The following is a 24,525-nucleotide window of genomic DNA, read 5'->3' as shown; positions in this document are numbered from 1 at the left end:
CCAATGAGCCAGACCTTGTTTTCATTGTTTTAAAACCTACAAATGTGTCAGATCTGTTTAGCCTGACCTTTATGGACATGCTTGTGACTTGCTATTTCAACTCATTATCTGCCAGAGCAAGTAATCCTATTTCACTCCCATTGACGATGACAGGCATCCAATCCAATTTGACCGGAGGGATTGCAGTCAAACTGGATTGAACATCTCTCCCTGTCAATGGCAACTACTGACGCTCACACCTAGTGGCAATTTTGAATGTCCAATGTGGGATGAGACCGGAGTACCCGGAAGAAACCCACGCAGGGAATAACATGTTAACTCCATACAATTGGACCGACCTGGTCTTGAACCCAGAACCGCACCACCAGGCTGCCCCAAATGTCATTCATTGAATCACAAAATTTAGCTTATACCCGATTCCCATACTCTGAAAATGACGCATTGGGTCTGATTTCCGTTAAATTCTGATTCGATTTTTGATCGGTGGGTATCCTTAAGAAAAATGTGAAGTGAGTTATTAATTTTAAGAATTAATAATTATAAAGATCAGTTTTTCACAGCAACTGCAACAATTGAAAGTGAGGTATTTTGCTTCTGCAAAAAAGCAAATGACTGTAAGTAGCAGAGAATGGTTTCGAACCACTGACCTCTGGGTTATGGGCCCAGCACGCTTCCACTGCGCTACTCTGCTTCTCCTCAATTACAGTATGACAAGCTGACTCACAAATTTAATCAATCAGACCAATCCAATCAGACATACAGAGGCACGTGATGATTCCCACCTGCTGCCAGAGCTTCTGAGGACCACCAGCACAAGCACCTCGGTCTCGACTGTGGACTGTCACATCCATGGTGAGTTCAACCATTTTGCTGTTAAAAACTTCAATTTCATTGAAAAACACAAATACAAGACATTCGGCGGCGCAATTAACAAAATCAAGATACCATGTCAAATTTAAACTGGCACTTTAGCTAATAGCTAATGTTACTTTACAAATCGAGTGGAAGGATTTTTTTGTTTTATACAACTGTGAGAATTGTTTTTTCTAAAGGTTTTGTTGTGATTGAATGTTTGACCACGGACTGGGCAGGGAAAAGATTTTTTTTCCTGTGTGGATTCGTTCTGTGATGCTTTAAATTGGCCTTTCAAGTGAATTTTTAACTACAAACTGACAAAGAAAATATGTCTAACCTGTCTAGGTTCTTTTGTGTGATTTTAAGGTTTTCGGCAACTGAATTTTTGACAACAGACTGAGCAGGAAAATGGTCTTTCACCTGTGTGGGTTTTTGTGGATTTCCGATATTGTAAAAACATAGTTAATCATATTGAAATATATTTGTATTCTTATATTTAGTCTTGCACTCTTTTCACTATGATGTATTAAAAGTTACTAGAATAGAATTTATCTTACACCTATTGGTTAAAATGTGCACTACACCTTTTGCACTCCACCTCCTTCATTTGTATTAACGCCTTCCATTTTTATGACTTGTCTTATCTCTAATAAAACCACCGTTGAAGCAGCTTTTCGGCGGGAGATAGCTTCGAGGAGCTTGGAGAGTAGTCACACTCTCGGGCCTCAGAATGGTCCACTCCCCCGCCTCCACAGACGCGGCCTTTAACTTTCATTCCATCTGCCTCAGTGTGTGTTCCTGTGTTCGAGTTTATTTAAGTGTTGGCCAGTAGCCCCAACATTCTGGTGCCGAAACTCGGGAGGTTTGGCCTCCTGATTTTGGATCGCGAAAAATTAATCCAAAAATCTGACGTCAGCTGTCTCCCCATTGAGGAGAAGGGTGATCGATTTTCCGCTATCCAGAAGAAGGAAGCAAATCCATCCCACCGGACGCAGAGCACATCTGAGTGGTAAGGCACTTTTAAGATTAATTTGTAGAATCCAATCCAGTATTGAGACCCCGTCTTTCTAGAGAAGAAAGATGCTCCGTGTGTCGGAGAAAAATGTTTCGTATGCCGCTCTCCGTAAGTCAGGGGAGTGTTCTCGGGATTAGAGAAGTTAGGAAACGTACACGGGAGATCAAGTAAGAATCTCGAGATTTCTGGAAGAGTTCTAATTGAGTGAATCACCAGACAGAAAGGAGGTGGTCGCAACCCTCCGCCAGGGACTCCGAAGATTGCGTTAAAGATATAGAAAAAATATTATTATACTGTGCCAAGAGAATGAAAGAGCTCAAAATAAAGAAAATATATATAGAATAATAAATATAAGTATAAACGACTATGTAGGCGGGTAAATAAGATAGTAAATTAAATGGAACGTCCCTAGAGAAGGTGAGTAAACACTAAATAAAAACTAATAAATACATTATAACAATAACAGAATATATAAATATATTTTTTGAATAAGCAAAAATCTTCAAACAAAAGAAAAGTTGCAAAAATAGGTTTGACAAACAGCAAAGAACTCTCAACCGACATGAAGTTTATGCTGAAGCATTTTCCTGGATAATTGCACATATATGAATGGGTGGAGGAAAAATAAAGACAAAGAGTGGGATGGGAGAATGTTGGAGGAGCCATTACAGGCCATAAAGCGTAAATTACAAGTTGAGAAGGCTATTGAAAAAAAGAAGATATGTAGAGATCTTCAATATATTCAAGTTTAGATCGTTCAGGCCCAATTAGGCATAAAATATGTATTTAAGAGATGGCGGATTGGGACATCCCGAGAGAGAACATGATAAGGGCTGGGAGTGAAAAGGGCAAAGCACACGTGAAGAAAAATGGCTGAGCCGAGGACAAAGGAAAAATGTCGGCCAAATGGGAAGAAAAGCCTTTTTCCCTAGCCCATCTCCTACTAACCCATCCCAAATCTTGCCAGCATAACAGCTTTGATTGATACGAGGCCTGCTAAGAGACAGTGGCCCCCTCATCGTGCAGGCTCGTACCAGGCACGGGAGGGGTGCGGGGGGGGGGGGGGGCTCCTGGAATGCCAGGCAAGGGACATCTCAAGTTACCTTGCACCAAGGAAGAGCAGAGGAGACAGAAATGGCATTCATCCAAATTATTATTGATATCAAACGAGAAGAAAACAATCCAGAAATGGCATTGATCCAAATTATTAGATAAATTGTACCTGGCGAAGATTATATAAAATAATTAATTTAGGATAAGCATGATTTCTATAGGATGGAATAAGATGAATATGTTTAGTGCACGAAACATGATTCATTGTTTTTCCATCACTAGATGAAATATGCTTTAGCGTGAGTCATATTAATGACTATTAAAATATCACAGATTGGATTAATATCAAACAATTGATGGTAACCAAATGCCGTTAACCTAGTTCTATTGAGAACGATTAGTGCTGATAGGACAGCAAAAGGTGGTTAGCTGCCAAGAAGCTGCTCTCCACTAGTGACAAAAATTGCAGACCACTCATGTCTGATTATGAATGAGTGTGAGCGTGAATGGTTGTTTGTCTTTTTGTGTTTTTGATTGGCCATCCACCAAGATATAATCAATCCGTTAGATATCTGGGTGGAAAAAGAGTTAGCAAATTGGAATCAATTTCTGAAACCACCAATAAGCCCTTTCCAGGGATGGCAGCAAAGGATTGGAAATTTGAAATCAATTTCTGAAATCGCCAATAAGCCTTTTTGGATGGCGATGAAAAATTATGGACATTTTTTAGTCCAAAGAATTTTTTTGATGATAATGCATTGAATTGGAGGAGAAAATCTGCAATGTGAAATTTTGGAGCACTGAAATGAAAAAACAAAAACAGTGCATCATATGAAATTCCAAAGTACCATTGATTTATAGTGATAATGGCATTCAAATTGTGTTAACAGATTAATTGACAGGATTGACGAAAGGTTCCATATCTCGTTATGAAATCATTGCGCCCGCATAACGAGGTCAACCGGACAATAAAATATGGAAATCTTATTTAGTAGACGATAGACAAAACACCATCATTCACTACACGGTTGGAGCTGAATGATTCGACTAATCTGGCTATCTGCGTAAAAGAAAAACTTTAAAGAAACGCACAAATTTTGAGTTAGCAGAAGAATTCTGTGTTTTTCAACAGGAAACATGGAGAAGACGCACAAGCAACCCAAAATGAGAACGTCCGTACAAGTGTTGCTGACCAAACAGCAGACATGAAAATAGCTGAAAAGGAGGATGCAGATCCACCTTTGCACTGTAAGGAGGTTCTCTCAGTTGAAACGTTTGAGGAGACAGGTAAGATAAAAGTATTGACGTGGTCAGACGTAATGGAAAGCATCCAATATTGATTGGAAAGATTATTGCTCGAGGAGCAATGCCATAAACCATAAGGAACATTTTATATTAGTTTTATTGTCTCCATAAAAAAGTGAAAGCGTTTCAATTGAGAACAAACCTTCTTACAGATTTCTAAAATAAACAATTAGAGCGAAAAGAGAAACTACAATGGATAGATATATACCTAAATTTTAATTGTATGTCTGACTATTGGAAAATGTTGATTAAGAAAGACCCTAGGCACCCTTAGCAAGATTCATGCCACTAGAACAACAGCCAGATGAGCTCTTAAATCACAATTTTTCTCTCATGTGAAGTATGTGACATATCAACCCCCATAATTGATCACAATTTGACAAAGCAAAGGCTCGTCCGGGAGTTGGACCCGGGACCTCTCACACCCTAAGCGAGAATCATACCACTAGACCAACGAGCCAGATGTGCTCATTGAACAACACTTTTTTTCTGAGATGGCTAATGTCCCGTATCACCCCACCATAGATCACTATTTGACAAACAGCAAGCTTGTCCGGGAGATGGACCCGGGTCCTATGGCACCCTAAGCAAGAATCATACCACTAGACCAACATGCTTCGGGTGCCCAATTAGTGACACTATTCATCTCAGGTGGCTAATGTCCCATAATACCTCACCATAGATCACAATTTCGACAAAGCAAGGGCTCATGCGGGAGTTGGACCCGAAACTTATTGCACCAAGTCAATGATGACGACAATGCCTATGTCTGATTTTAATTTTTTCATAAGCGAGAATCATACAACTAGACCAATATGCCAGGGGTGCCTGTGCAGTAACATATTTTTTCTCAGGTGAAGTGTGTGACATATCAATCCCCATAATAGATCACAATTCGACAAAGCAAGGGGTCCGGGAGTTGGACGCTGGACCTCTCGCACTGTTGGGTTAATTTTGTAATACTATTATATATGTGTGCATTTAATAATTTTTTTTATGGAAACTTCTTCAATTTTTCTGAAGAGAACTCGGGATCGTAACTAGCCACCGAGTCCTCGTTCCAATGAATGTTTACTCGACTTTTACCCAAGGAATGCAAATCTGGAAGGACGCTTAAGAAGATGCTTATGCAGTCTGATTTCTATCCTAGCAACCTTTGTGCTTACTTGCCTATTGTCGTAAATTGTGACGCTCTTTTCGCTTCTTTATGGAGATGTTTTGTCGAATGAAGGCTTGTTTGTTTAAATTCCAATGGAGTTTATTTTGAGTTCCCCTTAATTGTTATTATCGAATACCTGATTGTTATCGGAGAATCCTTCCTTCCTCCCTTATCTAAGCTTGTTATTGCCAATCGTTATCACTGTAACATTTAGGCGTATTAACCCCATAATTGCAATGCTGTAATTTCCAAACTAAAGTTTTATTATATATAGAAAGAATAATAAGCAACATCATTTGGTTGTATCAATTGATCAATGCTTATCTAATCTGTAAAGCTAAATGCTTTAAATTGACCTTCCAAGTGAATGTTTAACTACAAACTGACAAAGAAAATATGTTTAACCTGTCTGGGTTCTTTGGGGTTATTTTAAGGTCTTTTGGCAACTGATTTTTATACTACAGACTGAGCTGGGTATAGGTTTTTCACCTGTGTGGGTTCTTGTGGATTTTCAATATTATAAAAACATAGTTAATCATACCACATGTCAGAAAGTTGTCACAAGCATACTACCCGTGTGCATCTTCTAAAACTAAAACGTTCTATAAACGTTACAAACGTATGCAGCACAATGTTTGCAGTCGTTTAAAAATATAGATATCATGTAACCTTTTTAGTTAGTCTGATAAGATTTGTCAGAAACTGTGTTGTAAAATAAGTCCAACATTAACATTTTGATATTGAAAAGACCCTATATTTATTGCTTGACATATAAACGTTACAAACGTTTTTCCGCACAATGTTTGCAGTTGTTAAAATATCTAGATATCATCTATCCTGTTTATTTTATGTCAGAATCTGTATTGTAAAATAAATTCAACATTAGCATTTTGATATTGAAAAGGGGCCTATATTTATTGCTTGACATATGTGAAATTGTCTTTGTTATATGATTTAAGATTTCTGCTGCTAAATCTCTGACGCCAAACTTTTGGGGTTATGCTTCTAAATCGTGTGTTACTAAATTGCTTTGTTGTGATTCGGAAGAAAGAAACATTTTCAATGTGAAATTGCTTATCACTGTCAAATTTAATATTGTCGCATATATTTTCATCGGTTAAAAATGTATTAACTTAATATTGATGTTATTATTTTTAACACTAAAAATTGGCAATCTTATTGAGGATTAGCATTAGTGGGAATTGAGGCCACGCCTGCCTGCAAGTCAGCCGGGTGTCTCACTGCACCCTCAGAGATTAAGATCATAGATTGCTGTAGGTTTGCGGAAACCTTCTATCAGCCCAATTTACGGTAGTGTGGCCAAGCAGTCCAAGGTGCTGGATTTAGGCTCCAGTCTCTCAAGACACTCTCGTATTGGGAAGGGAAATGTGATAAATTATTCTGAATGATGAAAAAATGACATATTTTACTCATTCATTTTACTGTAGCTGTTTCATTTTGATAGTACTACTGTAGGATTAAACTCTTGTTTTTAACTCAATTACAATATGAACTGAAGGCTCTGTCTCAGATTCTTCTTCTGAGGGTGAACTCATGCTGATAAGGAGACAGATGGTCTGGATGATGTGGATTCGAGGATGGAGAGTGTGTAGTCCGGAGAAGACACCCCTCGCGGTAGTCGTGGACCAGTCCGCATCATTGTCAATCAGCAAATGAATATGCATTTTTGTAATTCTGTAACTGGGCAAATGAGGGTCTGGGCGATGTCTTTCTCATCCTCCGCTGGGGACAGCGACACTCAGCGGGCTTATTCTTTGGAAGGATGACCCGAAGCTGTGTATGGATCAATTTGCCAGGAATAAATAATTTGTGGATTAACTCACTCAACCCTGGTTTGTCTCCTCCGGTCCTGAACACGCTCCATTGTTAGACGGGATAAGACAGAGTTAAGGAATTGGAGTCAGGTGCTAAAATTATTAGTCTAACAATGGCCATTTAAGATTTAATTATCTCTTCATGCTTATAGAACTATACATCCATTTGTAAAAATTACATTCAATTTTGAAAAAAGAATGAGTTGTCATCAGTTTATGCACTTTTTGTGTAGCATCTTTGCTCTCTTAAGAAGAGTTCTATGTCATTTGTGGTTATCTTAGATTTTTGAGTAAAGTTAAAAAGATATCCATGATTGAGTGAAAAATGTGACCACATTCTCAACTATGAATATTTTGTGATTTTTTGTTATATTTTAATATTGATAGAACATACACCAATTGTGTCTAATCTCGTGTTCGCGCATGCTAGCAATTAGCATGAAAAACTAAGGTTAAGAATGTTATCCCACTAGCATTAGCAAGGTAGCTCAGTCATCTTACCAGACAGATAAACAAGTCCGGTACAGCATTTTTTTTGTTTGGAATTTAAGGGTTTTTACATCTTTATTTGGAGATTTTTGCACTTGTGACGACTATTAAGAGTAATCCTATTATGATTTTCTACAGGCTTCCTCATTGGAGGCTAAGCAAAGTTGAGGAGCACTTTTCCGACCCCTCGAATATGAAGACAAATTTAATTTCACACCAATTTGGGAAGGAACCTAGCTAATATTCCCTCACTGAGATGATTCACATCCTGGGTGGCATCTTCTGCCTTGTGGAGCGAGAAATTACCGATCCTAGAAACTGAAGAAACATCAAGACAAGATATTATGTTATGTTAGAGCAAAATAAGGTCTATTAGGCAACTACTATAAATAAGTCATGGCCAGTGTGGGAGTTGAACCCACAACTTCGCCCATTATTAGCACCACACTCTGACCAACTGAGTTAAGAGGCCATGTGGTGCACTGCCCAGGTATTTTCATAATGACGCAAATGCAACACGTCAACTAGCTAAACACTTATGTTAAGGCAAAATAAGTTGGACTAGATAATTTCAATTGACTTTGGAGATGTCATGGCCCGTACGGAGGTTAAACGCACAACCTTGGCATGATTAGCACCTCACTCTGACTAACTGAGCTAATCAGCCATGTGTAAAATTGCCAAGATTTTTGTGTGATGACCGCAATTGCAAATGTCAGCTCACTAAACTGTTACGTTACGGCAAAATGAATCATTTTAGGCAATCTTAACTTACTCTAGGGCAAGGGTGTCAAACGGTACAAAATGATGCAGAATGCCAGATTTGTTCCCCGGGCTGCCTCTTTGACAACTGTGTTCTAGAGAGGCCGTGCCTGTTGAGCGGTCGACACCACGACTTTGGCATTTACAGCACCATGCTCTGCCTAAATGAGATAAAGAGCAATGTGTTGGCATTGGCTCGGGTGCGACTGTCGGGCCAATCGGCATGGAGATGCGGGGATGGACGGGCGAGCGGCGAGCTTGAACGGGCGAGGGGCGAGCTTGAACGGATGAGGTCGAGTGGGGAGCGGCGAGTGGGAATTGAATGTCCTTCTAATAGGGGAACGAAACGTTTAGGTCTCCCGGGCTTCAATGGCATCTGAGCAAACCCACCACCAGGTTGTGATTGGTTGAGAGCTCCATCCCTCTCTATACCCGAGTATCCAAGACATGCAGGAGTCCTGGTGCCAAATGCACATATGGGCACCCTTATGCTTGAACATGGTGTTCATTATTGTCAATCAACTACGAGTGCCGATATTCAACAATAGAACATCACTCAAATTTCAATCAGGGGGGACGTTCTTCCCAATCAATCCCTCCAGTTCTCACATCAACATTGAAGTCCCCCAGCAGAACATGGAGTCCCCCTAAGGAGCACTCTCCAGCAACCCATCCAAGGACTCCAAAAGGGGTAGATACCCTGAACTGCTGTTTTGTGCATGCACACATACAACAATCAAGTGCCGTTCCCCCACCTGAAAACGGAGGGATGCAAACCTTTTGTCCCGCGGGCAACTCCAGAGCCAAACTATGTCGAGCCGGGTTTTCTCAACCTTACGCTCAGGCTCTTCCTAACCGCGTCCAGGCGAGGGAAGATTTCGTCCAATAATGTTGCTCATCATAAGAGATCCTCTGAGCCATTCTTCGTCTAATCCCACACATCAGACCAGTTGGCCATGGGTAACCCTACCAGGGCTACAAGGCTGCGGTCAACATTGGTCCAAGAATCACTGGGCCTGATTAACCCCACGGGAGACAACATCAGTTCCTTTTTTTGTAGAGGCAAACTACCCCACTTCCAAGAGTTACCATTGCTGTGAAAAAAATGTTTTTGGAATTGCCTTATAGATTCATACACATACTTGAAAGCATGTTACCAACAAAAAAATGCAGTATCATTTAAAAAAAACAACTGAACAAGACAGGTAAAAAAATGTAAACAATCGAAAATTACATCTAAATATGAGAAAAGAAATATTTATCCTTAGTGTTGGACAGTATTCATTAATACTATTATATGTGTTTTAGCATTTTTGTATGAAAGCTTCTTCAATTTGTCTGAGGAGAACTCAAGATTGTAACAAGTCACCAAGTCACCAAGGACTGTTTACTGGACCTTCACCCCAGAATGCAGCCCTAGAAAGACGCTTAAGAAGATGCTGATGCAGCGGGATCACCGTTTGAACAACCTTTGTGACTATTCGCATATTGTCGTAAATTTTCAACAATCTGAGTCTGAGCCTATTTGGGTTAAGGAGGTGATAAGAATCTAACTTGACTGCAAAGTGGCTTACAAGAAAACCATTTTCAAACTGTCTGCCAGCTGATTTAGGTTGGGTTTGCAAAGTCTGATGTGTTGCCGACACTAGAGGTTGAACGAGGGACATTTTGATCTTAAGTCCAACACTCTCCCAACTGAGCTACTACAGCTGATTTGTAAAATGAACAACCAACTTGAATTGAAAATTGACTCATGGCTTACTATTCCATGGGCTTTACCCAAGACTCATACATTCGTGCATACACATCAAAAGTAAATAAACATTATTAAACATAATCTTCTTTCTCACATGTTAAACACTGCACAGTCGAACCTTGTGATACGACCACTTCGCCATACAACATTTTGTCTTACGACAAACATTTCGATCGAATAATTCGCCTGTGGCAGTAGGTCTGTCCACTCTTTTTGTTTTTCGTGTTTTACAGCCCCTCTATCTTTCTTTAAATTACATTTGACTATTTCTTATTACATTCCTTTTTACTTTACTTTGTACTTTATACTTTTTACTTTAATGATGAGTGATGAGTATGTTAATACTTTAGTCCTTTTTTCTGATTATGTTTCATATGTACTGTTAAAGGATGCAGTTTTTTATATGTATCGTATCTTGTGCTGACCCGGCCTGTCTGTCAAATTTTTTAAGTCAATGTGACAGATGTGCCAGGGGTGTCCATACGGTGACACTTTTTTCCTTAGGTGGCTAATGTGAAATATAAATTGTATTCTTATATTTAATCTTGCGCCCTTTTACACTCTGATGTATTAAAAGTTACTAGAATATAATTTAATTTACACCTATTGGTTAAAATGTGCCCAACACCTTTTGTACTCCACCTCCTTCATTTGTATTAACGCCTCCCATTTTTATGACTTGTCTTATCTCTATTAAAAACACAGTTGAAGCAGCTTTTCAGCGGGAAATAGCTTTGGGGAGCCTGGAGAGTTGTCACACTCTCCGGCCTCTGAAATTGTTGCATCTCTGCCTCTGCAGACGCGGCCTTAACTTTCATTATATCTGCCTCAGTATGTCTTCCAATGTTTGAGTTTATTGAAGTATTGGCCAACAAGCAAGAGGTGCTCTTAAACTGACACTTTTTGTCTTAGATGGCTAATGTCCCATATCACCCACACCATCATATATCATAATTCAATAAAACTAGGGCCCGCCCGGGAGTTGGACCCGGGACCTCTCACACCCGAAGCAAGAATCATACCACTAGACCAAGGAGCCAGATATACTCATTATGTGACACTTTTTTTCTCAGATGGCTAATGTCCCATATCACCCCATCATATATGACAAATCAACACTTTTTTCTCAGGTGAAGCATGCAACATATCAACCCCCATAATAGATCACAATTCGACAAGATTATGTCTCATCCAGGAGTTGGACCCAGGACCTCTCTCACCCTTAGCAAGAATTATACCACCAGACCAATGAGCCAGAGGTTGTTTTCATTATTTTAAAACCTACAAATGTGTCAGATCCGTTTAGCTTGACCTTTATGGATCATTTTGTTACTTGCTATCTTAACTCATTAACTGCCAGAGCAAGTGATCCTATTTCCCTCCCATTAATGACGACAGGCATCCAATCCAATTTGACCGGAGGGATCGCAGTCAAACTGGATTGGACATCTCTCCCTGTCAATGGCAACTAATGACGCTCAAACCTAGTGGCAATTTAGAATGTCCAATGTGGGAGGAGACCAGAGTACCCGGAAGAAACTCACGCAGGCTTGGGGAGAACATGCTAACTCCATACAGTTGGACCGACCTGGTCTTGAACCCAGGACCTCAGAGCTGTGAGGCTCACCGCACTACCGGGCCGCCCCAAATGTCATTCAATAAATAAAAAAAAATGCTTTTACCCGATTCCAATACTCTGAAAATGACGCATTGGGTCTGATTTCCGTTAAAATCTGATATGATTTTTGATCGATGGGTATCCTTAAGAAAAATATCCATATCTGTTGGGTTTATTCGATAATTAAATTATTACAGCGCACAAAAAAATCCATTTTATTACACATTGAGAGAATATATGAATAGAAAAAGTGAACCCACCTTCTAGTCTGTGAAGAACAACTTTTGCATGCATTCTTTTGCAAACGATCGAGTGTTCCTTGTGGAAAACCTCCTGCGTCTGCAATTATTTTTTGACCATGTACAATGATTAAAAATGAATTCAGGAGTTCAAAAAGAAAAGCGTGTTTCGGGGTAGAAGCCCCCTACCTCCCCTTTTATGTTATGCTGGTGGTAGTCAGACTCAAATACGAATGAGACCAACTGATATTTTTCAGTCATTTCGTTTTAAAAACTCATACAATCAATACAACCAAGATAATGACGGAATCATTTAATTTATAAATGCCATTCGGGTATAAACTCTGTTTAAATATATAGAGACACGTCAAAGTTTTTGCCAGGTTAACAGTATTGAAATTAAAATATACAAATGATACCAGTATAAGAGAATTATATGCCACTTAGTTATACGTATTGTCCTATTAATATTAACACATTTATTTCATATATATAGGAAAAATACGTGAAGCCAAACAATAAATATTAACAGGGGTTTGAGACTCGTGGACTGCATCATACATCATAGATCAATTTAAAAATACAAAGTTTCAATAAACCTTAGGAATGATAATAACACTTTTTTATTTCCATTAAAAAAGACACAGCATATAGACAAAAAGCAGCGATTCCGACACAATGTGTCTCCCATTATTGATTTTTTGCCCGTTTTTTTTCAGATATAGATTGAATATTATACATACATTAAACATCTTATTTTGAACGGAAGGTTTGCGTCGCGGGAAACTGTCTTTCCCATCATGCACCCCTGACCAGAAACGCGAGGGGGAATAAAGATGGCCGAATAGGGAGAGCTTACTCTGCGAATATCTGACTTTTTGCCCGTCTAATTTGTCTTCGAATTCCAGTCACTTAACTGAACTGAAGTATTCACGACGTTTCTAGCCTTAATAACTTTACGGATTCAACATCAGTAATCCATCTTAAAACTGTGCGACTTTATTTAGCTCCGCGAGCTAGCTTCTATAAAAAAAAGCCGATATCAAGTGTGCGAAATGGCTGCCGTGAAAACAACAACAACAAAGTTGCAGGAGGAACTTTTTGACGTAAAACAGGACCTTACACGTCAACACCACCCCGTCGATTGCAAATTAATGCAAGCAAAAGTTATTCTTCACAGACTAGAAGGTGGGTTCACGTTTGATGAGCATTTGCTCGGTGTGATTTATATTTGCCGTGTCCAAATGTTATTCTCTTGATGTTGCAATGTATGCGAGACTACATAGGTATGTGTACATTTTCTTATCTCCCAATTCCATTTTAAAAGCCTGCTGTTGAGAATACTACCCGTGGATTACAATATTTTGCAAGTGTGACGACGTTATCTGCGTCTATTGTTCCAATAACTCATGCAACAAAATAAACTCCAGCCCATACCGCCTTACCCCAATTTACAAATTTCTCAAATACACACTTCAATTGAAAAAAAGAAACGTCTGTATTCTTTCATATGGTAAAATAATAATAGTAGTAATAGTAGCAATAGTGGTAATGGTGGTAATGGTGGGATTGGTGGGAATGATGGGAATGATAGTAATGATTGTAATAGTAGTAATAATAATCGGACATATGTTTTGTCATCTGATAGATCAGAAAATACAACTTCAGGAACAGGTTAAGAAATAGTGAGATCAATTTAAATAGGAAATAGGTTTATTACCGGACTGCAGCATATTTGGAGAATGCTCAAACCGCTGTGAACCGCTCACAGTCTGTCATCCTCGCCATTATCTCTGAATGAAAACTGGGTCAGTCTTTATATAGGAACACGGGCTAATATTTCTAAGATAGTGATGTAGGACAGAGTTCATGTAAACAAAACTTTTGGCTAATATGGTTAGACATTTGCAGGTTTAAGTTTTATGCAAACAATTTTTTTATAGCTCACACAAACTGCCATAGCCTATCTTATATTGCGCGATTCGAAAAAACAGTTCTAAAGCGAGTTGGCCACATTCTACAATACAAGGAAACATTTGCAAACCATGTTAGCCAGCCTATGTTGCATTTCATCAGGCGAACAAACAATTGCAAGGCCAGCTAGCTAGCTATCTTTCATTTCGTGGTGCGAACAAACAATTGCAAGGCCAGTTAGTTAGCCTATCCTACATTCCACTGTCTTAACAAACAATTGCAAAACCAGTTTGGCCACATGGCTTGCCATGAACAAACAATTATCAAGCCAGTTGGCAGGTCTACCCCGCATCATCATCGACTCGACAAAAGCCTAATTGTCATCATACCCAGCTGCGTATGACAAAATTGGTAGTGCTTCTCCACAAGGTGCGCTTTCCCGACAAAAGGCCCTAATAAGTGATAATTTCAGACTTGTTGACATTCTGCCATGATGGATACTTCGCATCACCCCGAGCGGAACCAAATCCCGGCGACTGCAGAAAAAGGTTGCCTCGCAGATCCCAACAAAGAAAAAAAAACCTATCACTTACCTCTCACTATCTCCTCACTTACCTTCAGTCAGCCAGTAAAAGGCAGATCACCGCCCAACGCCCTTCATGTTACCTCACCCCGAAGTTATTACGCAGAAAGGTTTGTGTGTCGTTTTAACGCAAGTTCAGAGTACTGATGGCTGTTGGGAAAAAAAACTCCTTACGCCTATTCGTCCATAATTTTGTGAGACCTGTAGTGTCTGCCAGAGGGCAGCAGCTGGAACAGGTTTTGACCACGGTGGTATGGGTCGCCAGCAATGTTCCCGCTCTGCTGAGGTAACAAGTCTTCCATTGAGGGCAGAGAGCAGCCGACTATCTTCTTGGCAGTATTAATCACTCTCTGCGTGGCCTTTTTCTGCTGCCGTGCTTCCAGCGTACCACACTGTGAGGCAATATGCCAGGATGCTCTCCACAGTGGCTCTATAGAAGGTCACCAGAAGCTTAGTGTCCAAGTTGTTCCTCCTGAGTACCCTCAGGAAATTGTTTCTGAGCCTCCTTCACCACCGCCAAGGTGTATGTTGCCCGGGAGAGCTTACAGTCGCGTGGACCCCCAGGAATTTAAAGGACTGGACCCTGTCTACACATACTCCATTTATGAGGAGTGGGGCTAGATCTGTGCTGTGTTAGCCAAAGTCCAGGATTATGTTGGGTCTGAAGTTACAGATCCCCATACTTACCAACCGTGCACAAAGGAAAAACGAGGCATGAGACTGTGTTATATTTTAAAGCAACCGCACGGCTGGGGAAGGTTGGAGGCGCGAGTCCATTATGGACACGCACTCGGCTCTGCGGACCTTCTCTTCTTCCCAAGTCCCAAGTCGCGCTTTTATTAAGTTTCAGCAATGATGTCATGGAAAAGGTACAACAGTCACTGAGACATGTTAAAGACATCATTATGATTATTGACAGGTTGTTCTTTGTTATAGGGAATTTGGATGTCACGAATCCTTGCATATAATCTCTCAATACGTGTCACGGTTAAATGTCATAGGGACCTTCAATCATTATTACAATCATCAGTGTCACCACCATCATAGGTGTCACTATGTGTCACTGTTTGGCTGCGGATTTGTCAGAGCCAATAGGAAATATGTATGTCCTTTGAAATGCACTTATTAATGTTTTACGCAACTTTACAGATTATTTCTTTACTTTTCGTGGTGTTCAGTGTGAGATTGTTCACCGAGCACCACGAAGACAGTTTGTTGACCTGGTCTCTGTGTGCCGACTCATCCCCTGAGATGAGTTCGACCACAGTGGTGTCATCAGCAAATTTGAAGATGGAGTTAGACTTGTGGGTTGGTGTACAGTCGTATTTGTACAGGGAGTACAGAAAAGGACTCGGTACACAGCCCTGAGGGGAGTCAGTGCTCGGTGTAATGTAAGAAGAGAGGTGGGGACCAAGTCTAACAGTTTGTGGCCGGTTGGTTAAGAAATTCTTTATGCAGCAGAAGATGGAAGAGGATAGTCCAAGGTGATAGAGTTAGTCAGCCAGAATGTCCGGTTTTATAGTGTTGAAGGCTGAGCCATAGTCAATGAAAAGCATCCTCGCGTAATTCCCAAGGTGCTCTAGGTGGCTCAGTGCTGTTTGTTGAGCTATAGCGTCCTCAGTGGACCAGTTTGCGCTATAAGCAAACTGATGAGTCTCAACTAAGGGAGGAGATGTATCCCTGATATGGCGGGAGACCAACTTTTCAAAGCACTTCATGATCACAGGCGTGAGTAGAACAGGCCTATAATCATTCATGCTGTCAATGGTTGCCTTTCTGGGGACAGGGATAATGGTGGAAGATTTCAGGCAGGATGGGATGATGTATTGTTGCAGGGGACAATCGAACATTTTTGTGAAGACTCCAGCCAGCTGGTCAGCACAGGCTTTGAGCACCTTCCCAGGTAATCCATCTGGGCCAGCAGCCATCCTGTTGTTCACAAACCGTATTACCATTCTCACTTTCTGTTCCTGGAACTTCAGTGTATTGCTGCAGGGTGGTGGTGGTGTTGAGACTGGGTCTGATTTGTCAGTCTCAAAGTGGGCAAAGAAACGGTTCAGTTTCTTTGCTGGTGAGGGATCTGCATTAACAGACATATTATTGTTAATGTAGTTGGTAATATGTCGTATTCCCTGCCACTTCTTTGGGTTATTTTCTGTGAAGTGCTCCTCAATGTTCCTTATATACGCTGCCTTGGCCGTTTTAGTGCATCTCTTCAGGTCTGCTCTGGCAGCGCCGTATTGTGCCTTGTCCCCTGACCTGAAGGCGGTGTTGTGGCATTTGATGTGTGTCTGTGTCTCGTTGGTCATCCAGGGTTTTTCGTTCGGAAAAGGCCCATACCCGTTTATTAACAGTGACGTTGACCGTGCAATTTTTGATGTAGGAAAGTACAGTGTACATGTAGTCCGGAAGGTTGTGGTGTTCAAAAAGTTCCCAAAGTGGTGAGGGAAAAACAGTCCTGCAGCTGAAAAAGGGTGTCCTCAGGGCGTTTTTATTATCTTTATTTGTGGCCTTGTTAGGCTCTGGAGTGGGGTGTATGGGGGGGGCAGAGATCGTCTGATCCAGCTAGGTGAGGGTGAGGTGTGGCTCTACAGTGTTCCCTCGGTTATCGCGGTTAATGGGGACCGGGACCACCCGCAATAAGTGCATTTCCGCAAAGTAGGGGTGCTCCTTCAAAAATGCTTAAAGAAAGGTATAAGGCGTGTACAAAACCACCACCAGGCTAATATGCTGTTCATTCAGGTGTTTTATTCCACATCAGAATGCAGGTGTTATGTTGGTGCATACAAATAAATCAAATACAGTATACATACAGTAAAAACCAGTAAAAAAACTGCAAATGTAATAAATGTAAACTTTTATTCAGAAAACTCAGAAATTCAAAAACATCATAGCAGTCCGGATGGATCTTCCGCAGTTCTTTTGCGTGTAAGAAACATGGGGGTTATGGGGATTTGTGAATGTTGTTTTTTTTTTGGGTCGGTGAAGATGCGCCTATAAACAGCCATGACGTCATCGATGCGATTGCTGAACTCGACGGCCCTCACCATGTTATCGTCCATTTCTCTGGCCTTTTTTTGGAGGTCTTTGACAGCATTGAAGAGGTCCTGCAGACTCGTCTTCCCCCTCACTCGCCGACTTAGTCATTTCCTGTCGGTCCTCCTCTGTCAGTGGGTCTGAGTGACAGTCGATGAGATTTTTAATCTCATCAGCCGTCATATCCGAGAAGCCTTCAGTCTGACCGAGTCAGCCTGACAGCCTTATCAACGGCAGAGTGATGGATTTCGTTAGGCGTGAAACCCTCATCGTCATGAGTGATTTTCTTTGGCCACAATTTCCTCCAGCTGGAGACGAGTGTCTGTTCTTTCATGTCCTTTAGGGCATTCTGAATGTTAGTCAGACACGTGGCTATGATGTAGTCCTTCCAATAAGATTTCATGCTGAAGGTCTCGTCGGGCTCTTCAATGAAGAAGATGAGACCCTCCATTGTCGCCCTATTGTAGAGGGCTTTGAAGGCCCTAATAACCCCCTGATCCATGGGCTGTATAAGGGAAGTGGTGTTGGGGGAAGAAACTGTGGAGTATAGAATTTATTATAGTCACTAGGATAGAATTTTGGATAGCCAAGTGGAAATTTCCTTCATGAGACCTATGAGTTAGGGGCACGTCATATACCAAGACAGACCCATTTCTTTGTTCATCTCTTCCCGCCTTAAGTACCTAGGTCACATGACCCTTTGTTAATAAAACTAGCTCAACTGTTGGAGGTAGGTAGGGATTCGAACTGGTCACGCTGGGGGATGGACTCATCCCCCAGAGCTGGCTATTCTGACACCTCCTTCAGCTGAAGTCTTTGAAAATCTCATCAAGCCGACTCTGCGTGTGCTACCTCTGATCCGAAGTTATTGAATGTATATGGTTCTAAACCTGACAGGAACTGCACCTGCACCCCTTCATGGTGCAAATTAGCTGCATGACCTCCTGCACAGTCCATGAGGAGAACCACTTTGAAGGCCAGTCCCTTTTCAGCTAGGTAAAACTTTACCTGTGGTATGGAAGAGTGAAAGAACCAATCAAGTGTGAGGGACTTGGTGATCCATGCTTTTTTGTTGGACATCCAGTAGACTGGAAGTAACGCTCTGTTCTTCAATGCGCGAGGATTCAGTGACCTGTGGATCAGGCCGGGCCTCAGCATGAATCCTGCTGCATTGCCACACAAGAGCAGAGTCACCCGATCCTTGTGGGCTTTGAAACGTGTCTTATTGAGTTCATCCTTGAAGAGAAAGGTTCGGGACGGCATCCTCTTCCAGTAGAGTCCAGTTTCATCCTTGTTGAAAACTTGCTCCGGGACATAGCCATTTTCTTCTATCATTCCCGGAAACACCTCCTCAACATAGCGCCTCGCTGCTGCTCCGTCTGCAGAGGCTGCATCTCCATGCAGCGACACATTCCTTAGTCCGACTCGCCGCTTAAACCTCTCAAGCCAGCCCCTGCTGCCAGTGAAAACCGTACGTGGTCGTGGGTTAGTCTGGCTTGAGGCACCGGGCAGAGGATCACCTTCGTCGACGTCTTCCTCATCCAGAACGCTGACGGCGTCGTCACCACTCGCATGCACCATGGCGTCGGACAAAGTTTTAGCCTTGCTACGGATTAAGTTTCCGTCCTGGCTGACTTGCTTCGCCCAACAATCACGGATCTAGATAACCAGTGGATTTTCCATTCGCACCATGACTTTATTCTGGGTGTTCACAACCCTTTTGGCATCTTTCGTGAAAGATGTTGCAGCAGTTTTGCGGATGTTCTTCTCCTCCTTTTTTATGTACCGCACCGTGGATTCATTCAGGCCGCAATGTCGAGCTACGCTAGCGTAGCTACTTCCTGCTCTCAAGTTGTCCAATAAACTCACTTTTTCGGTAATGGTGAACATCTTTCGCCTTTTCTTCGGCTCACTAGAAGCACCAAGGGATGGAGAGCGTTTGGGAGGCATCACGAAGGGTTTCACAAAACTTTTGCGCTTAACTTGGCGAGAAGCGTACTGTACAGCACGAGATAAGCGTGGACTGAGAATGGGCATCGGGAGAAGCTTGGGCTTCCGTGGTGAATGGGCCAATGGGGAGTCGAGTACATTCAGTGAGCAATCAGCTTGCGCGCTTATGCCCGTGATGTGGCCGTGATCCCCCATGATGCTTTGCGCATACATGCATTTTTTGTTTTAAAATTTATAAAATGATGAAATTACTAATTCTAATTGAATATTTTGTTTCCACACCTTGTAAGACGATGTAATTTATAATTTTAATTTAATATCTTTAAATTTTTTATTAATTTTTTTCCTGAAAAAAATCTGCGAAGCTCTGAGTCCGCGATAGCTGAAGCGCGAAGTAGCGAGGGATTAATGTAATTAGAAAATGATAATTCAATTATCTTTGTCTTTGCAGGTTTCGGAAATGATCTTGGTGCTGATGGGCAGCAGTCTGTTGACCTTGAAGGGGAAGTTGAGCTCCCCCAAATCAAAGAGGAGGAGCCAGTGTTCCCTCAACAACAAATGAGAGACGAGCAACATCCATTCAAAGGGGAGGCAGATCATTTCACCTGGTCACTTGGTGAGTTCGTGAAGAGGGAAGATGTTCTGGGCGTGGCCAGCGGAGGGGTGGAGCCTGCAAACAATGATCTTGGTGCTGATGGGCAGCAGTCTGTTGACCTTGAAGGGGAAGTTGAGCTCCCCCAAATCAAAGAGGAGGAGCCAGTGTTCCCTCAAAAACAAATTGAAGAGCAACTTCCAATCAAAAAGGAGGAAGATAATTTCACCTGGTCACCAGGTGAGTCCGTGAAAAGGAATTATCTGGGCGTGGTCAGTGAAGGGGCGGAGCCTGCAAACGCCTCAGTATGGCCCCAAATTAAAGAGGAGAGGCCAGAGTTACCTCAACAGTGCAAAAGAGAAGACCAACCTCCAATCAAAAACGAATGTGTCAAATGTTCAACTGTGGAATCTTTCGAGAGTGAAGATGATCTGGGCGTGGCCAACAGAGGGGTGGAGCTTCTGAACGGCAGCTTAACAGAAGGATGGCGAGCAGAAAATGTAATTTCTCCTTTATCAGATGGCAACAAGTTGCTTGATGTTGATGATGATGATGATGATGAAGATATGACAAATCCCAGCAGTGACAAACTCTGCAAATGCTTTCAGTGTGGGAAAACCTTTGGAAAAAAGTCTTCTTTGAAAGTACACACAAGAACCCACACGGGTGAAAAACCATATTCATGCTCAGTTTGTGGTCAAAGATTCACACAGGTGGGACACTTAAATAGTCATGCAAGAACACACACAGGTGAAAAACCATTTTCATGTTCAGTTTGTGGTGAAAGATTCACAGTGAAGGCAAGCTTAATTAACCATGCAAGAATACACACTGGTGAAAAACCATTTTCGTGCTCAATTTGTGGTCGTGCCTTTTCTCGACAGCAATACTTAAAAAGCCACACAAGAACACATACAGGTGAAAAGCCATTTTCGTGTTCAATTTGTGGTAGACGATTCACACACAGGAACAGCTTAAAAGCCCACCTAAGAACCCACACAGGTGAAAAACCATTTTCGTGTTCAGTTTGTGGTCAAAGATTCACAGAGAAGGGAACCTTAAAAAAACACGTAATAATCCACACTGGTGAAAAATCATTTTCGTGTTCTGTTTGTGGTCAAAGATTCACAGAGAAGGGAACCTTAAAAAAACACGTAATAATCCACACTGGTGAAAAACCATTTTCGTGTTCTGTTTGTGGTCAGACATTTGCACGGAAGGATAAATTTCAAAGACACACAAGAACCCACACTGGTGAAAAACCATTTTCGTGTTTAGTTTGCAGTAAAGCCTTTTCTACAAAAGAAAGCTTAACAAAGCACACAAGAACCCATACAGGTGAAAAACCATTTTCATGTTCAGTTTGTGGTCAAAAATTCACACAGATTGGACACTCAAATAGGCATGCAAGAACACACACTGGTGAAAAAACATATTCATGTTCAGTTTGTGGTCAAAGATTCACAGAGAAGGAAAGCTTAAAAGAACACATAATAACCCACACTGGTGAAAAAACATTTTCGTGTTCAGTTTGTGGTCAACGATTCACACAGAAGGGAAGCTTAAATATTCATGCAAGGTTACACACTGATGAAAAACCATTTTCGTGTTCTGTTTGTGGCCAGACATTTATACTGAAGGATAAATTTGAAAGACACAAAAGAACCCACACTGGTGAAAAACCATTTTCGTGTTCTGTTTGTGGTCAGACATTTGCACTGAAGGATAAATTAAAAGTACACGCAAGAACCCACACTGGTGAAAAGCCATTTTTGTTTTCAGTTTGTGGTAAATCATTTTCTCAACAGCAAAACGTAAAAAGGCACATAAGTACACACAGGTAAAAAGCCATTTTCCTGCTCAGTTTGTGGTCGGACATTTTCCCGAAAGAGAAGCTTAGAAGAACACTTATTAACCCACACTAGAGAACAATGTTTTCCTGCTCAGTCTGTGACCACAGATGCGCTACAACAGCCCAATTTAAAAGCTACGCAATTCAAAAACATTTTCCAGGCGCTGTTAATGTTCCAACATTTTCACATAAGTGAACCTAAAAAGAAGACTCAACAAACCTCACATGAGAAAAGCCCTTTTTTGCTCAATTTGTGGCAGGAATATCTTAAAAACATAATTGCCCACATCGGTCAGAAACCCCTTTCCTGCTCAGCTCCTTGCCGGAGATTTAGTTGTAAGGATTGACTTAAAAGATGCAAATGTATTGTGACAAGCAATGGCCAATGATGTCTTTGCTTGCTTTGTCAAATTCTGTATGAAAGATCTTTGTAATCGAAGTAGAATTGTATTTTGCATTCCAAGGATCATGTTTACACTTTTTACCGTGTAATAACAATCCACACAGTATTACCTTAAGATACTAGTTCATTGCGGAATTGAGCTAGTATGTCAATTGACTCGCATCTCAAGTCAATTCCTCCCATAGAAATGAACAAAATATAAATTAAGCCATTTCCATCCTAAAAAAAACCATCAAATTTGTTCTAATTTACTACTGACTCATTTGGGAACCATCTGGTAGGCTCGTATCTCAAAATTTTCTTGTATGTTGGAACACTTGTATGTCAAGGTATTACTGTGCAGATGCTCCCCTACTTACGAAGGAGTTAGGTTCCGAGCGCTTGTTCATAAGTTGAAAGTGTTCATAAGTTGAAATTGTTCAAATTGAAGTTGATTCAGTGCTATATTTTGTATTATAATTTATGTTTAATGTCTATATAAGTATATTGAGGGTTTATATAAGTGCATGTGTATGTTTAAGGCTTGTATAAGTAACTGCCATTGGTTTGTTGAAGATTTTATATACTTCACAATTCTACCCTAAATTAGGAAAGTACAAAGTTAATAATCAATAATGTGATGTAAATAATATGGAAAATGTCTTCACAGTTAAAAACGAAATTTGAAAATTGCAGTATTTGTCTATTGAATTTGTTTGCAAATCCAATAATAGTATTGAGTGTTATTCAAACATAATCCATTTTAATGAAAATAATTGATATATTAAATCTAGGATCTAAGAAACAGTAGAAATATGGTGTGAAAGAATGAATTTTGTCAAAATGAATAAGTAGTACAATGTCCTTATACTTTGTCATATTATAAGTTATCTTGTCATATTTTGTGTACTTCCAATAAAGCTCTCTTTTTGGTGAAAATAATTTTGGGGTCTTTTTGTTGAATAAAATGAGCCTTCCAAATTCAACAGTGACTAAAAAGAGAAGCGTTATTTGCTTGGATTTAAAACGTACTTTTTTTTAGTTATGCTTCAAAATAAAACATGAAACAAAAGGAAAGGACTAATTTAAAATTCAATATGGGAGATTTGAGTGACTAAAAATGAGGAATATAATAACAAAAACGCGGATCCAAAAGGCTGTGAGTCTTCTCTTGTATTTCCGGCAGTTGGGCGTAATGCTGCCACCTAGCGGCGAGGCGGGGTTTATGTCAAATCAATACGATTGTTTGAAGTGTTTGAATTTTTACGGGGTTTTAAGGCAATGTGCTTTTTATTTTGCGCTTTTTATTTCTTCTTAGCCTCATGAACGAATCCATCAAAAGTATCGGAACAGAGCATTTGTTCCAATTCCTTTCGAATTTTATGAACAAAGGCTGAAACCTAGTTTAGCCTGGCATAACTACGACATAAGGGGACAAACAAGGCGATTAGGATCAACGCATCACCGAGCAAGATAACAACAAACACCAAAAAAATATCAGGTAAATGGTTTTATTACTCTCATAACTCTCAAATAGATGATCATTTGAATATTTATAGATTTATTTTCACCCTGCGTGGTTGAGGTTCATCATGTAAACACAGTCGAGTCTGATATTTGTTTTCGGTTACGTGACAACTCGGAGTCAGCTGACCCAGTTTTAACGTCAAAAACACGTTTTCCTGATGTCCACGTATACCAAAAATTCGTTTTGGGCTTTTACACGGGTGTACGGTTCGGTTTTATCAGTCGTACCGGAGGAAAATATGACACCTCTAAACCAGGTATAGAGAACCTAAGGCTCGAGAGTCATATGTGGCTCTTTTGTTGGGTGCGTATGGCTAATTTATAAGCTAAAAGCCCAGCTTCAATCATAATTTTGATATCATTAGACCCCCGTGTGAATGCATACTCGTTGATTATCATGGATTAGCAGCAGTGTAAGAATGTTATTAAAAGATTTAAGTGAGTTTTGTTCTTTTAAAAGCGGTGTTTTTTTATTTGAAATTCTGAGTATGGCTCTCAAGGAATAATATTCCAAAATTAGGTATATTTTATGACCCTCTGTCAATAAGGTACGTGAAAATATAGGCTCTTGCTTGTAGTACAAGTACACATAGTTTTAGCAAT

The 24,525-nt window shown here is 40.6% G+C and overlaps 1 protein-coding gene and 2 non-coding genes across 5 annotated transcripts; 1 reads left to right on the top strand and 2 right to left on the bottom strand.

The window, feature by feature from the left end:
• Positions 1-619: 619 nt before the first annotated feature.
• Positions 620-691, bottom strand: trnam-cau (transfer RNA methionine (anticodon CAU)). Its single transcript has one exon. It is a non-coding gene; the product is annotated as a tRNA-Met (tRNA).
• A 3,925-nt stretch (positions 692-4,616) lies between these two features.
• Positions 4,617-4,688, bottom strand: trnap-agg (transfer RNA proline (anticodon AGG)). Its single transcript has one exon. It is a non-coding gene; the product is annotated as a tRNA-Pro (tRNA).
• Positions 4,689-12,871: 8,183 nt separating this feature from the next.
• On the top strand, positions 12,872-23,187 carry LOC144213354 (uncharacterized). 3 transcript variants are annotated; one of them, XM_077741778.1, is made up of 3 exons: positions 12,872-13,274; positions 20,021-20,995; positions 21,164-23,186. In XM_077741778.1, the coding sequence occupies exons 1-3, from the start codon at positions 13,142-13,144 to the stop codon at positions 22,003-22,005; spliced, it is 1,950 nt and encodes a 649-aa protein (XP_077597904.1). In that variant the 5' UTR covers positions 12,872-13,141; the 3' UTR covers positions 22,006-23,186. The 3 variants fall into 3 exon arrangements, with proteins under 3 accessions (XP_077597904.1, XP_077597902.1, XP_077597903.1); XM_077741776.1 differs by having other exon boundaries at positions 20,021-23,185; XM_077741777.1 differs by lacking the exon at positions 12,872-13,274 and adding an exon at positions 13,285-13,372 and having other exon boundaries at positions 20,021-23,187.
• Positions 23,188-24,525: the final 1,338 nt, after the last annotated feature.

The sequence above is a fragment of the Stigmatopora nigra genome, chromosome 20 (assembly GCF_051989575.1).
Source record: "Stigmatopora nigra isolate UIUO_SnigA chromosome 20, RoL_Snig_1.1, whole genome shotgun sequence".
NCBI classification, from domain to species: domain Eukaryota; kingdom Metazoa; phylum Chordata; class Actinopteri; order Syngnathiformes; family Syngnathidae; genus Stigmatopora; species Stigmatopora nigra.
Note: the sequence above shows the minus strand (reverse complement) of the source record. Positions and strands in the feature narration are given on the sequence as shown.